Genomic DNA, 13694 nt, shown 5'->3' on the forward strand with positions numbered 1-13694 from the left:
AGCCTGGCCCACATAGTGCTGTTTGTGGCTGCAACCTGAAGGAGGAAGCTTCTGGATGATGCTTCTCTTCACAAAGCATTTTATTGTGCAGCCTGCCCGGCTGGTCTGAGTCAGGGATGCTTTCCAGGTAATCGACACTGTATGCTCCACTGGCAGCACCGAGGCCTACGGCACTGAGCAGAGGCGGGGACTCACGGTCTGCAGCGGGTGAAACCAGGAAACTATTCCCTGAAATCCTCCGGGGCCAGGAAGCACTTACAAGAAGCTCGTGCTCAACATTGGGGCTATACACATCAAAGCTGCTTCTCAAGGGCTAGAGGAAGAAAGTGGTTCCCCAGGGTTGGGTTAGTAAATTCATATAGCCCCTTACCCTTCTTTGCCAATCTCTCCAACCTTCAGGGCTTCAACAAGAGGCTCTTTACCTAGTTTGGTCAAATTCATTTTGGTCTCAAGAGTCATCAGAAAGGACCCGTTGTAGGACATTTCCAAATCGATCCAGAGTCCTGGAGAAATGGAGAAAAAACAGAAGGTTTTTTTCGCCCCCCAGAAAAACATGACTATAAGTGACAGATTAAAATTTATATTTTAAAGTATCTAAGTAGGTATCACATTGAAAGTCTATATATATTGCCTGTACTACCAATGCATGCAAGAAGAGACTGTGAAAAGAAAAGTTTCTGGAAACAGTTCAAGCGTCTGGCACATTGCCAGTATTTCAGCATCTGTTAAAATGGTCACAGTGAGCTCAGGGTCCTGTCCTCTGGGTTCTTCTCACTTTTGGTAAGACACACACTCCCAGCAGGAGGAGATGGCTTGCGCCAGGGCAAAGCCAGGAGGAGGTCTGCGTTGTCCCAGCTGGTTAGAGGCAGAAGAGAGGTGCAGAGACTTCACAGCAAGCTGGGCTCTTTAAAGACACAAGTGAGAACCACTGTCTTTCTTAAAATTATCTATTGTTTGGGGGTGGGGGAGGGGAGGGGCACAGAAAATGGTTCAGGTTTAGCTTGGTATGATAAGCATGGTGACAAAACCTTTTAGAAACCTCTTCTTTCTGGAAATTGTGTAGGAATGGAATCAAAAGAATTCGTGTTCAAGCCCCAGGATTATCTAGATAAAGTTGGGTAACCACTTTGTACCTTAGTTGAAAAACCTGTTCCTTAATGACGCAGATGTAGAGAATGGACTTGAGGACACGGGGAGGGGGAAGGGTAAGCTGGGACGAAGTGAGAGAGTGGCATGGACATATATACACTACCAAATGTAAAACAGATAGCTAGTGGGAAGCAGCCGCATAGCACAGGGAGATCAGCTCGATGCTCTGCGACCACCTAGAGGGGTGGGTTAGGGAGGGTGGGAGGGAGACGAAAGAGGGAGGAGATATGGGGATATATGTATATGTATAGCTGATTCACTTGGTTATAAAGCAGAAATTAACACACCATTGTAAAGCAATTATACTCCAATAAAGATGTTAAAAAACAAACAAAAAAACCACCTGTTCCTTAGAAAAGACACTCATGTCAACGAGAGCATATCTCAGAGGCTTTTGGCTTTGCGGAATTTCACTGGGAAGGCCCACCAGCAGAAGTGGCCACTGCCCAGAAGTCTAAAATGCAAATGGGGTCAGTCATCTCACGACCTTTTCTACCCCAGGGTCCTATGATTCAGCAGGTGGGACAGACTATGCTGTGACTTTACAGAGTCCAAGCTCCGTAACACCTCATGGACTTCCCATCAAAACACAGTCCTCACATGCACCCCAATGTTCACTGCAGCACTATTTACAATAGCCAGGTCATGGAAGCAACCTAAATGCCCATCAACAGATGAACAGATAAAGAAGATGTGGTAGATATACACAATGGAATATTACTCAGCCATAAAAAGGAACAAAATTGGGTCATTAGTTGAGACGTGGATGGATCTAGAGACTGTCATAGAGTGAAGTAAGTCAGAAAGAGAAAAACAAATATCGTATATTAACGCATGTATGTGGAACCTAGAAAAATGGTACAGATGAACCAGTTTGCAGGGCAGAAGTTGAGACACAAACGCAGAGAACAAACGTATGGACACCAAGGGGGAAAGCGCAGGGGGGTTGGGGGGGGTGATGAATTGGGAGATTGGGATTGACATGTATACACTGATGTGTATAAAACTGATGACTAATAAGAACCTGCTGTATAAAAATAAAATAAAATAAAATTCAAAAATTAAAAAAAAAAAACCCCAAAACAGATCCGCTAGCTGGCTTGTGGGTACTAACAGTATATTCAACAAGTGTAACTTTTGTAAAATGCAAAAAGAATAAATCAATAATACAGTGAAAAAAAAAAAAAACATGGTCCTTCAAGTGGGTGTTTAAATGTTAATAAAGTTTTATAGATCCTCATAAGACAAATGACAATATCTAAAAGGAAGCAGGAAATTAATCTAAAACCACTGTTCACACACAGCCGCATTTTCAAGCAATTACAGTAAATAACTTATCCCCTGTTTGGCCACCACCTCAGATAACAGCTTTCTTAACTTCAGTAAGCGCTAATGGTGTAACTCCTCACTAAAGGCAGAATAATTTCCATTTTGCTTTCACCAAATTCTTTTTATCATAATTGAAGATATTTATTTTCTGTGAATGACCTGGTTTAATTAAGTGATATGCAGATCAGTTGTGAATGTCTTCTTTGCAGCAACACACAAAACTGCTTTATTTCTTGCTTACGTTGAACATTTAAAAATCATTAATTAGCTTGCTCTTCAGAGGCAGTGTTACTGGAAATGAAGGGCACATCTGCTTTAATCAAGACATTCAGTCATTAATCACTTCCAGTAGAACGGGAATTAGGGCAAACAGCTTGATATTAGTAGATTTTAAAGTCAGTATAAATGGAACATCAATAAAGAAGATATTTCTTCTTGTATATCGCCAGCTTTATTTAACTTGAGAATCAATAGCCTCAAACTACCTGGTAGCGGTATGTATTCAGACATAATCATTTCCTTTGAAAGTCCCAGTCAGGTTTCCAATAAATATTACTAGTGTGTACTGCCTTCGAAGGTTGTCATATTAAAGGCACCAGAATTTTACTTGTTATAATAAAGTGGTAGGTTCTGTTTGTCTGTTTTTTAAATGAGGGGATATGGACACAGGTTTGGTAAACAGCTGGCCCACACCCCACTCATCGGGACATTCTACTCAGTGACGTGTGGTCCGGCCCCGCTGCCGGGAGCTGAGGCTGGGAAGAGGGAAAAGCACATGCAGCCCAGTCACGTGGACTGGGGCTTGAGTTCCCCTGGAAGTTTCTCAATGTCTGGGCACCGGCCTCCTCATCTGTACAGGGGAGGCTGCACGGCTTGTCCAGCCTGGCGCTTGGTGCATCCTGGCAGGGCTCTCCCCTTTCTCATCCATCACCAGCCACTTCCTTCTTCTTACCACTCTGGGCTACAGCCTAGCTTGCTGCTGTTGCCATAGCCGACGGGGACCAGACCAGAGGAGGACACAGGGCCAGAGGGAAGAGGCTGCACTGGGCAGCCAGAAAGCCCTGTCCAGGCTGGGGAGCGGGCAAGGCGAGGACATCTGACCAAGCTTCTGCATAGGGGATGAAGCCTGTTTTTTGTATCATTGTAGATGCTCCATGAGGCGCACCCACGGGGCCTTGCTCAGCCCCCATTCTCAGTGAAGATATGAAGGAGTCAAGAATGGTTTGAGAATCTTTAAATACAGATATAAACTGCAAACATTCAAACAGGTTATCTTAACATGACGTGCTTGCATTCAGATGAGGGTAAGATGACAATTTTAACATTAGGTGCAAAGAAAAACATGCTTCTGTGACAACGATTCAGTGGCAAAAAGCTCCCTGAAAATCTTGGAGTGCACGTAACTGGAGCCGAAACCACTTGGTTACATAAAGGGTGAGTCAGGAGCTCCCACCTTGCAGGACTGAAAGACGAAATCAGCAGTTACTAGAAAGGTGGTCTTCTCACTGAGGACAAATGTAGCAACACTGTGAAGAGTGGACAGACACTGTGCTCTGAGAGGCACCCTAACCCTAACGAGCTGCATGCTCCTCACCTGGGTGAGTGCGGGAACAGAGCTTTTTCTTCTGGGCTCTTGACAAAGGTTAAGACTTGTTTGTGAGGCATTTCATTTAAAATGTTGCTTCCTGTAACCATCTGGTCTTGGTAGTGCTCAAGGACAAAAACCAGAAGTTAAGGAGCAAGGCAATTTTTTAAATCTTTAAATAGGCGTAAGGCAGCCAGTCCTGAGAGGTTCTCTGGAAAGGGCATGAATACAAAGGGTCTTGTCTTAGTCTTCTTAGGCTGCTGTAACAAAATACCACAAACTGCGTGTTTGAAACAACATTTATTTGGCACAGTTCTGGAGGTTGGAAGTCCAAGATCAAGGTGCTGGCCGATTCATTCTTGGTGAGGGCTCTGTTCCTGGCCTGCAGACAACCGCCTTCCCTGTGTCCTCATGTGGCACAGCGAGCGAGCTATCTCTCTGGTTTCTCTTCTCATGAGGGCACGAATCCCACCATGACCTCATCTAAACTTAATCACCCCAAAGACCGCCTTCTCCCGTGTCCTCATGTGGCACAGCGAGCGAGCTATCTCTCTGGTCTCTCTTCTCATGAGGGCACTAATCCCACCGTGACCTCATCTAAACTTAATCACCCCAAAGGCCCCGTCTCTAAATACCATCACATTGCAGGTTAGTGCCTCAACATATGAGTTTGGGGGGAACACAGACATGCGGTCCGTAACAATCTCCATCACATGAGGGGTCTTCACGTTGTGAGGCTGTCCAGTGGCGAAGGGTGGCACCTGATTACCAACAAGTCCCTATAAAACCGGCCTGTCACTGGCAACAAGGGAAACACAACTGACAATGAACATGACAAACTTCAGTCAGTCTTCACACAAGGACTTGAGGCGCTCAGAGGGCTGTTTTTCTGTTTCTCTTCAGCCTCGTGAGGGAAGGATCAGTTACCACCACCGCTACTCAGACTGTGGCAAAAGCTACTGCTCGCTCCACCTCAAAATGTTTATTTAGTTCTTAACGCAAGCTATCAGAGCTCAAGACGCTGAAGTGAATCCCTGTCCTCTGGAAGTTTATGCCTGAAGAAGAGTAACGATGGCCTGGGCCACCTGGTGCAGAGCAGACCTCGATGCCAGCAGAGACAGTACACGTGCCCTGGTACGTGTCACCAGAGACGAGTAGAACAGAGGTTCTTCCGCCTTCTCCCTGGTAGTTGATTTAATAGACCCCATGGCCTCAGAAGCAGTCCTACCGTGCTCGAATAAATCTAGTACTTTCACTCAGCAGTTCACTGTCGTATTTACTATTAAAATAACTAAAAGGCCTCAGTCTCACTGGAACAGGTTTAATGGGGCAGGGGTTGCTCAGGAGGAGGTAAGAGGCCCTGAAGCCTTGCTCACAGGGTCTGGCTCATGTTACCTGCTCCTCCACTTCCCTCTACCTGTAACTGATGGCTGATTTTCACTCTGAAAGCCAACATGTGGCATCCAAAAAACAAAAGCTCTTAAAATGGAAGATTTAATAATATACAGATTTTACCAAGAACAGATGTTTGAGTTATTCAGCTCTTAGACGACCACATTAGTGACCGTTTCGTTCCTGGCAAACAGACTGGTGCTATATTGCTCACTCAGATACTGCAGAAAACTAGTATTATTCCTCGTACTTGGATGTGTCCTTTAGGACAGATGTCATTTTTGGTTTTGTCTACCTGTAACTGTTCTCGGAAACAGCTCCACCTTTCAAGGTCAACACAGTCCCAAATCAGAGTCTCTCCTCCCCACCCCACCCAAGTTCCACAAATGAGTACTTTTTTCCCCTTCCCACAAAAGGTATTTTTTCCTTGTGCAGCACAGATCTGGTCAGAGAGTATATGTGCCATTCTTCTCAGTGCTGGGCCCCACAGTCTGGCCCTGTCGCCGCGACCGACCTCAGGCAGCTGCTCTCTTGATGAGGGTGTAGCCAGAGGAACAGGCAGTTCACAGACTGCCCCTGGTTCCACTTCTCTGCAATACTCCGCTGGCAGAGTAGCTTCAGCCCCAGCACTGAGCAAAGGCACCAGGCGCCACAGATCAAGGTCTGGAAGGCAAATGGAGATGGTGGACGTGCCAGACACAACTACAGGCATCTCTGAAGACAGACCAGCTTCCTCTTCCCGGGGGCCACGGTCATCTTTCCACAGAACCCAAGCCCTTTGGTGGAAACTCGGGTTGTCAATCGGGTATCTTGAAACAGGGCAAAAACGGTGCCACACGGCACTCTGTCCACGTGGACGCTCAATGACCATCTGCAGACAAACTCCGTGTAGCAAAAGCCCTGAAGACTAAATTAATTAAACTGAACCTGAGGGGTCACGGTCCCCAGCCTTGGCTCATTCTGACACTGCTGACACCCCTGCAGGCACCGCTCTGAGGTCACTGGTCCCAGGCATGGAAGAGAAAAACCTGGCTGACAGACGAGGGTCCCCACCAAACCCCTTCGGGAAGATTTTACTAATCAAGCTTTGCAGCAGCAGCAGCAGCAACGAAAACCGATGGCTTCCTGCGTGTCACATGTGCTCTCTGAGTGCTGACACGAAGCGTTTAATCTCCACAACCAACAGGCGAGAGGCTACTGCCGTCATCACGCTATGGATGAGGAGCCCAAGGTGTTGAGTGCCTAGTAACCTCCCCAAGGCCTCGCTGCTGGATAAGGAAGGGGCGGGGCCCAAGCGCGGGCGGCCGGGCCCAGAGCTGGTGCGCACAGCAAGCCTCTGGTCCGGCCTGGAAGCTGTGGAGCGGCACGGAAAGGCGCAAAGGCGCGGCTGCTGAGTGGTCTCTGGCACATCGCGCCGTCTGGGCTTTGGCTTTTGCAGCTAAACACGGCAGGGTCCTGCTCGGGAACCTCTGACTGCCTTCTCAAGTCTAAACGGTCAATCTGCCCAACTCTTTAAGGCTTTGAAAAAGGAGCTCTACATTTTTAATTAAGTTTTATCCATAAGAAAAAAGATTAGGAGAGAATGCACCAAATGTAGCAGAATGGTCATCCTGGCTATCTCTGAATGGTGGAACGATGGGTAACGTTTCCCTTTTCTAAATATTCCAGTTTTCCCCACAATGAGTATTTGTTGAAGGAACGAAGGAGCAAACATTACCCTAACAGAGTTAGTAAAACAACTGGAAAGAGCTTGGCCTGGTGGCCCCCCGAGGACAGGCCCTGAGGAACAGCAGCGTGGGGTGGGGATGAGGAGTGGTGGGGGGAGGCCTTGCTCTGTGGCCTGTAGGGAAGGAAGGAGACCACCCCCCACCCCATGGTGAGGTGTGTGTGGAGCGGGCAGGGCTCAAAGACAGGAGGTGCACGGCCAGTTTCCAAGGTTCAGATGCTCTCCACCTTCCGGCCACGGTTCCGGCCCCGGGAACGGTGGTCCTTTCCCCTTATCCGCTGCACTAGAACCTGGCTGTGTGTCTGGAACCAGGAATGGCCCTTTCCCTTCCATCTGTTCTGGGAGGGCCTGCCGGCCTCAAGCTGTAGGATGGGTCAACCGAACACCTCAGCCGCTCACATTCTAAACCCTCCAAGAGCAGCAGCAGTGAAGGCAGCGATAATGTCGGTAAAAATAACAATAGTTAACACTTAGAGCTTGTTTGGCACCTGATGTTTTCCAAGTGCCTTTCATGTATTAACTCATTTAAGCCACCAAGTAGGTGCCATCAGTCTCCCCACCTGAGAGAGGAGTTAGTTAGTGAGGAGGTTAAGGACTTGCCCAAGGACAAGGAGCTCAGAACCACCGCTCTGTGTTGCCTCAAGAAGAGCATCCTGGGGCTTCCCTGGTGGCGCAGTGGTTGAGAATCCGCCTGCCAATGCAGGGGACACGGGTTCGAGCCCTGGTCTGGGAGGATCCCACATGCCGCGGAGCAAATGGGCCCGTGAGCCACAACTACTGAGCCTGCGCATCTGGAGCCCGTGCTCCGCAACGGGAGAGGCCGCGACAGTGAGAGGTCCGCGCACCGCGATGAAGAGTGGCCCCCGCTCGCCGCAACTGGAGAAAGCCCTCGCACAGAAATGAAGACCCAACACAGCCAAAAATAAAAGAAAGAAAGAAAAGAAATAAGAAAGAAAGAAAGGAAAGAAAAGAAAGAAAGAAAGGGAGGGAGGGAGGGATGGAGGGAGGGAGGGAGGAAGGAAGGAAGGAAGGAAGGAAGGAAGGAAGGAAGGAAGAAGAGCATCCTGAGGATGGAGCGATCCAGCAGCTCTGGCCCCAATATCCCTCCCAAGCCATGTGCCTTCAACAAACAAGCACAAGCTAGGAAATATTACCGAAAATAAGGGTGTGGGGTGTGTAGGGGGGATTCCCTGGGAGGCGCCCCCTCCTGAGAGCGGTCGAAGCCCCCCTTCACCCTGGGGGGCAGTTCCCTGAAAGCTGAACTCTGCTTTTCAGAGTCAGTTTTAACAAGTCACTCCTGATTTTCATTCCCCCCAAAGGAAAGGTTTCTCTTAGAGCAATGGAATCCAAGATGCATTGTCCCTTCATGTTCATTTCTGTTATACCATCACATGTAGCCTTTGCAGACTCGGAAAAACCTAATTTGATCAAACTTTTAAAACCCACAGGCTTCATGTCTTTATCATTCCTTTCTTTAGTAACATTTCTTCCCTTGTTACATAAAGCAGGCAGATCTCTAAAACTTGCCCTGAAAGGAGCTAAGTAAGCCTCAAATGGATTAAAAACTGGCAAAAGGGGCTTCCCTGGTGGCGCAGTGGTTGAGAATCTGCCTGCTAATGCAGGGGACACGGGTTCGAGCCCTGGTGTGGGAAGATCCCACATGCCGCGGAGCGGCTGGGCCCGTGAGCCACAATTGCTGAGCCTGCGCGTCTGGAGCCTGTGCCCCGCGACGGGAGGGGCCGCGATAGAGAAAGGCCCGCGCACCGCGATGAAGAGCGGTCCCCGCACCGCGATGAAGAGTGGCCCCCGCTTGCCGCAACTGGAGAAAGCCCTCGCACGAACCGAAGACCCAACACAGCCAAAAATAAAATAAATAAATAAATAAATAAATAAGAAAATCCTTTTAAAAAAAAAAAAAAAAAAAACTGGCAAAAGCTTTGATCTATATAATAAAATGTCTTGATGCAGCTCTGGCCCCAGAGGAACGGGAAAGAGACTTGAGACTTAGGCATTTAGTGAATTTCACTCAAAGCCTTACAAAGCTGCCGTGGGAGGCTGCAGACTTCACAGCCACAGGGACACTTCTTAGATGCTGCCAAGCCCAGCTATGGCCCTGCTCCCCTCTCACTGGAAATTTCTACTAGTTCAACAAAGGACAGTTCTGAGATAAGAGACTTCTAATGCATTAGAAAATAAAGCATGCACACGTATTATTTACCTTCGTTAAGCCTGACCCTCAGGAGGCTTATGTTACCTGATCGTTCACCAGCTCGTTACAAGTCAGTTCCTAAAGAGGCAAAGAGCAAAGGGCAACCTAGAGCCCCCCAGAGCCAGAGGGAGCCAGGCAGCCCAGCAATGCCGTCGGGGCGAAGACCCTAGCTCTGCACCTGACACATGGATAATGCAGCTGTTTAAATTTCACATGTGGTTGAAAGAACTCTAGCTAGACCATTTGCAAAGCATCTTTTCTAGTTTTACTCTTAGTGAACCAGAAATTCACTAAACATAGGAGCACTCAGATTCATCAAAGTGTAGACACAATTAAGTGGTCACAGGTGACTTTGACGTGCTATTAGGTGGACTTCTGGATTTGCAAATAATTCTCTGGTCTATCTTTCTCTGAAATCGATGGGATGCTAAAGACCTGGAAATATGGACTAAACTGTTAGCTGAAATAATGCTAGAGAGATTTGTTAGAGCTGCTAGCTGTAGTGCTAAAAAAGAACTCTCTGTATTTACATCAAATGTATACAACACAGAACTTGATTTCACTAAATATGTTCAAGAGCCACCTGATACAGCCATACAGAGACAAAAGTAGATGCTATAGTCTATCAATCTTACAAAATATTTACTTCAAAACAAATATCACTCTCTTGAAAAGTTGTAATTATTTTCTCCCTTACTTTGTTCCTGAGCCTTTTGAGGAAGAATGTAAATCCAGTTTAAGTGGAAAGAGGCTCACTTGGAGAGGGATATTCTAGAAAAAAAGTATTCTGAATGCTTCCATGACAGGGAGATTTTTCCCTTTCTGCTCATGGACTATTCTTGCCTACCTAATTCATTCTTCTTTTCACCAGACTCCTGGGTACTAAACTTTCTGTCAAGGTGCCACAAAATACACACAAATCTTTACGTCATAATTTTATTTAAACTCTCCACACATTTCAATCACCTTCTCACAGGCACACATACACAAGTAGGCATAAATAATGTGTCTGTAACATGTCTTAAAAACCAAATCAGAGAACTTCCCTCCAGCAGAGAGCCTTACTCTCAAAATACTGCCCAACAATATAAGTCTTCATTTTTCAAACACTTACTGAGTGCCTACTTGGAGTGGAAAGGAACAGAAAGAATAAAACATGAAGCTCAAAGAATCTGCATCCTAGAGGTTAAGGCAAGGCAAAGATGTCACTACTTATGAGGAGGGGCAGCTCCCGGTAAGAATCCAGCACCAGGCACCTGCAGACGAGAAGCCACGATGGGTGAGTGGGCCTGAAATGCAGCCACTGCCTCTCACCCTGGCAAGGGCTGTGACCATGCGGGGCCGGGCCCCCATTAACTGGCATGTGGGCATCTTTGGGCTGGAGGAGGACCTGTAAGGATCCAGAAGACCAGAAGGGCTAGGAGCGGGAGTCCTGATCTACTCCCCACCGGTTTCAGGCTGTGACCGTTAAGAACAGAAGGCACGCAACATGAAATATGGTTAAAAACGCCCCCAACTCCCTCCAAACACAAAGCCTTGGTATTCAATCTGCAGCGACGGCAACATTCTAATGCTCATATAAATGCTCCACTCCTCTCTGGAGTCAGTTAAGAGTTACCTTGGTGATCAACGTAAGGCTTGAAGGCCTGAAGGATTTTTGGCACAGCTACTCCCATGTCAAGCTCCGTCAGAGTTAGCTCATTCATGAAGTAGGGGAGCTGGAGGACAGAAGGAAACAACCAAGGAGACTCGTTAGGAAACTGGTAAATGCTAGAAGTCAACATACTCTCAGAGGGAACAAGGGTCAAGGTTTTGGGGACACATTTATTCAACCAAAATTTATTGAGCGCACACCAAGTACTAGGCAGCGTACTACAGACAGAGCCGCGGACGAGAGAGGCAAGGTCCTCGCTCTCGTGGGGCTTATGATGAAGAGGCAGGAACAGACAGATAAGCAGACAAATACCCTATAACTGCAGAGCGTGACCGGTGCTACAGAGCAGATAAGGTGGGAAACGGGGCAGAGGGAGGCTGGGCCGTCTTGGATAAGGAGGTCAGCGAAGGCTTCCCTGAGGGTGGCGTGTGGCCGGAGACCAGACTGTGGAGAAGGAACGAGCCATGCTGGTCAGGTTAATAATGCCCAGAGTTGGCTGAAGGCTGGGAAAATGGACCTCTCTTAGACTACTAGTGGGGAGTTAGGAAATCACTACAACATTTTCTGTAGGCCAACTCACAACATGTATTAAAATCCTTGGGAAAAAAAAAAAAATCACATCCCTTGACCCTGTGCTGGATACTTTCCCTTTGCCCCCTGGGATCGAGTTCCTCACTACATCCCGAGAGGCTGGTCTGCGGGAACCGCATCGATGGACTCTTGCCCTCTGGCTTCTGGTCGGGCTTGGCCAGTGGGACACAGCCGTGGGCAGGGGGCGGGGAGGTACACGGAGAGGAGAACTGTCAGGCATCTGTCCCCTCCCTCTACTGAAGGCCACAGCTCCTATCAGACGGGCAGCCCCCTCCACCTCGCCACTCTGCCCGAGGCTGGGTTAACCGCTCCCCACCGCTCCAGCCCTGGGGGGGCTGCACGATGCCTTTCAGTTTCTTTGCATCGGCCCACACCTTCATAATCCTTCCCCAGCTTGCTGCACTGAATGTGCCATCTGTTTTCCGCTGGGACCCCAACTAACACAGCTGTCAGTAGGAATTTACTCTAAATGAACTAACGTAAGAGTGCTGGTATCATGCTTAGAAATTCCTACTTCACCACAAGAGCAGAGAATTAATTGACCTATGTTTCCTTGACCCGGATTTATGTATATGTATGTACATTTTAAAAAATCTTTAGTTCAGTCCAAATTTTAATGTAAGATGTAAACTAGGAATCCACCTTAATTTTTTTTCCCAGTGGCTAGTCAGGTGTCTTAACCTATTTTTTTTGGAACAACCAAATCTTTCCCTACTGACCTGCAAAGCCACCTTTCATTATGGGATTCCCATTGCACTGGAGTCTGTACTGAGCACTGTTTCCTACTGGTAGCAAAGTGGTTTTGTTACTGTAGCTTTAAAATACATTTTTAAATCTGGCAAGTCCCTCTCTTTTCTTTTCCCCTAGAATTTTCTTATTCTCCTAAGGACTGCTCCAGTTGAACATTAGAATAATTTTGTAAAATTTAGAATATAAGTAAGAGTTAAAAAAAATTGAACATACGCTGAACATTTCCCATAAAATGAGGAGCATCTAGCCAGACATGAATTTAGTGCCTATTTTGGCTGGACCTCTTCAGCTGTCTCTCTGCAGAGAAACTTAGACACTTATAGGATTCACCAGTCAGGGAATTTCATCTCTGATTTTCTGTGGGGATGGAGGTGTTAGTTTAAAGAGGTTATGATGTCTGAGATGGACAAAATGTGACTAGAGACAGTATTCAAATGTGCCTTTTGAATTGGTGGTTGCTTTATTTGGAAAACCTTTTTCCAAAGCATTAATGTTATGTGGTGGCTGGCCTCCCAATCAGCCTACAGAATGATACTTGGCCAAAGATGTAGCCAAAATCTTGCACCCTTGCCCCAGTCCTTTTTGTCTATTATCGTCATCCTAATGCCCAGTGTTTCTGAGGCACGCCAGGTTTCTATGGGGACAGGAGTGGACACTGAGCCAGGGAAGCGCACGCAGAGAACATGGTGCCCCTCCTTGCGCCCCGTCCAGCCTCCCTCCCCACGCCATCCTGCTCCCTGGAGTCCCCGAGAGGGCAGAGGAAGGGCCTGAGGCAGGGCCTAAGATGGAGGAGGGAACTGAAGGAAGCGGGGACTGAGAAAGACTTGGCAGGGGTGGGATGGGCACTAATCACCAGTAAGCAGGATGGGGAGGGGAGGTCAGCCGGGCGTTTCCTACTTATTCACCTGAGCACCCAACTCCAAGATTCTGCAACATTTCTAACCAACCCCCTCACTCCCTCTTTGCTCAGATCTCTGATCTGAATCAAAACTCAGGACCAGGCCCTAGAGCTGCTTCCTTCCTGCCCTGTCGGCGGCAGGGGTGGGGGGAGGCAAGGAAAGGTCACTCCCCCTCCTGCTCTTTTCAACCAGAGACCCTCTTCTTTCCACCCTAAGGGCACCACAGTGAGACGGGAACCCACTGTGTGTTCTTTACCCTCCTGGGTAAAGCCAGCTGGGGACCGGGCGTTCTCCAGGGTGGTGGGGGGTGAGTTAGAAGCCGTTGCAGTAAGAGCAGCACTTGCTGACATGGGCACAGAGGCCATAACTACTGAGGGCTCCAAGGTGGTACCAGAGAAGCCGGCCAAGGC

At 47.8% G+C, this 13694-nt stretch overlaps 1 protein-coding gene across 2 annotated transcripts in view; it reads right to left on the bottom strand.

Moving 5' to 3' along the window:
• TEX2 (testis expressed 2) overlaps positions 1-13694 on the bottom strand; it is a 110332-nt gene that overhangs the window by 14086 nt on the left and 82552 nt on the right. For both annotated transcript variants that reach the window (XM_057536980.1, XM_057536979.1), the window contains exons 7-8: positions 11009-11108; positions 371-503 (exon numbers count right to left, since the gene is read on the bottom strand). In XM_057536980.1, coding sequence (XP_057392963.1) covers positions 371-503; positions 11009-11108 — 233 coding nt within the window. The remainder of the gene's footprint in view (positions 1-370; positions 504-11008; positions 11109-13694) is intronic.

The sequence above is a fragment of the Balaenoptera acutorostrata genome, chromosome 20 (assembly GCF_949987535.1).
Source record: "Balaenoptera acutorostrata chromosome 20, mBalAcu1.1, whole genome shotgun sequence".
Classification (NCBI taxonomy): domain Eukaryota; kingdom Metazoa; phylum Chordata; class Mammalia; order Artiodactyla; family Balaenopteridae; genus Balaenoptera; species Balaenoptera acutorostrata.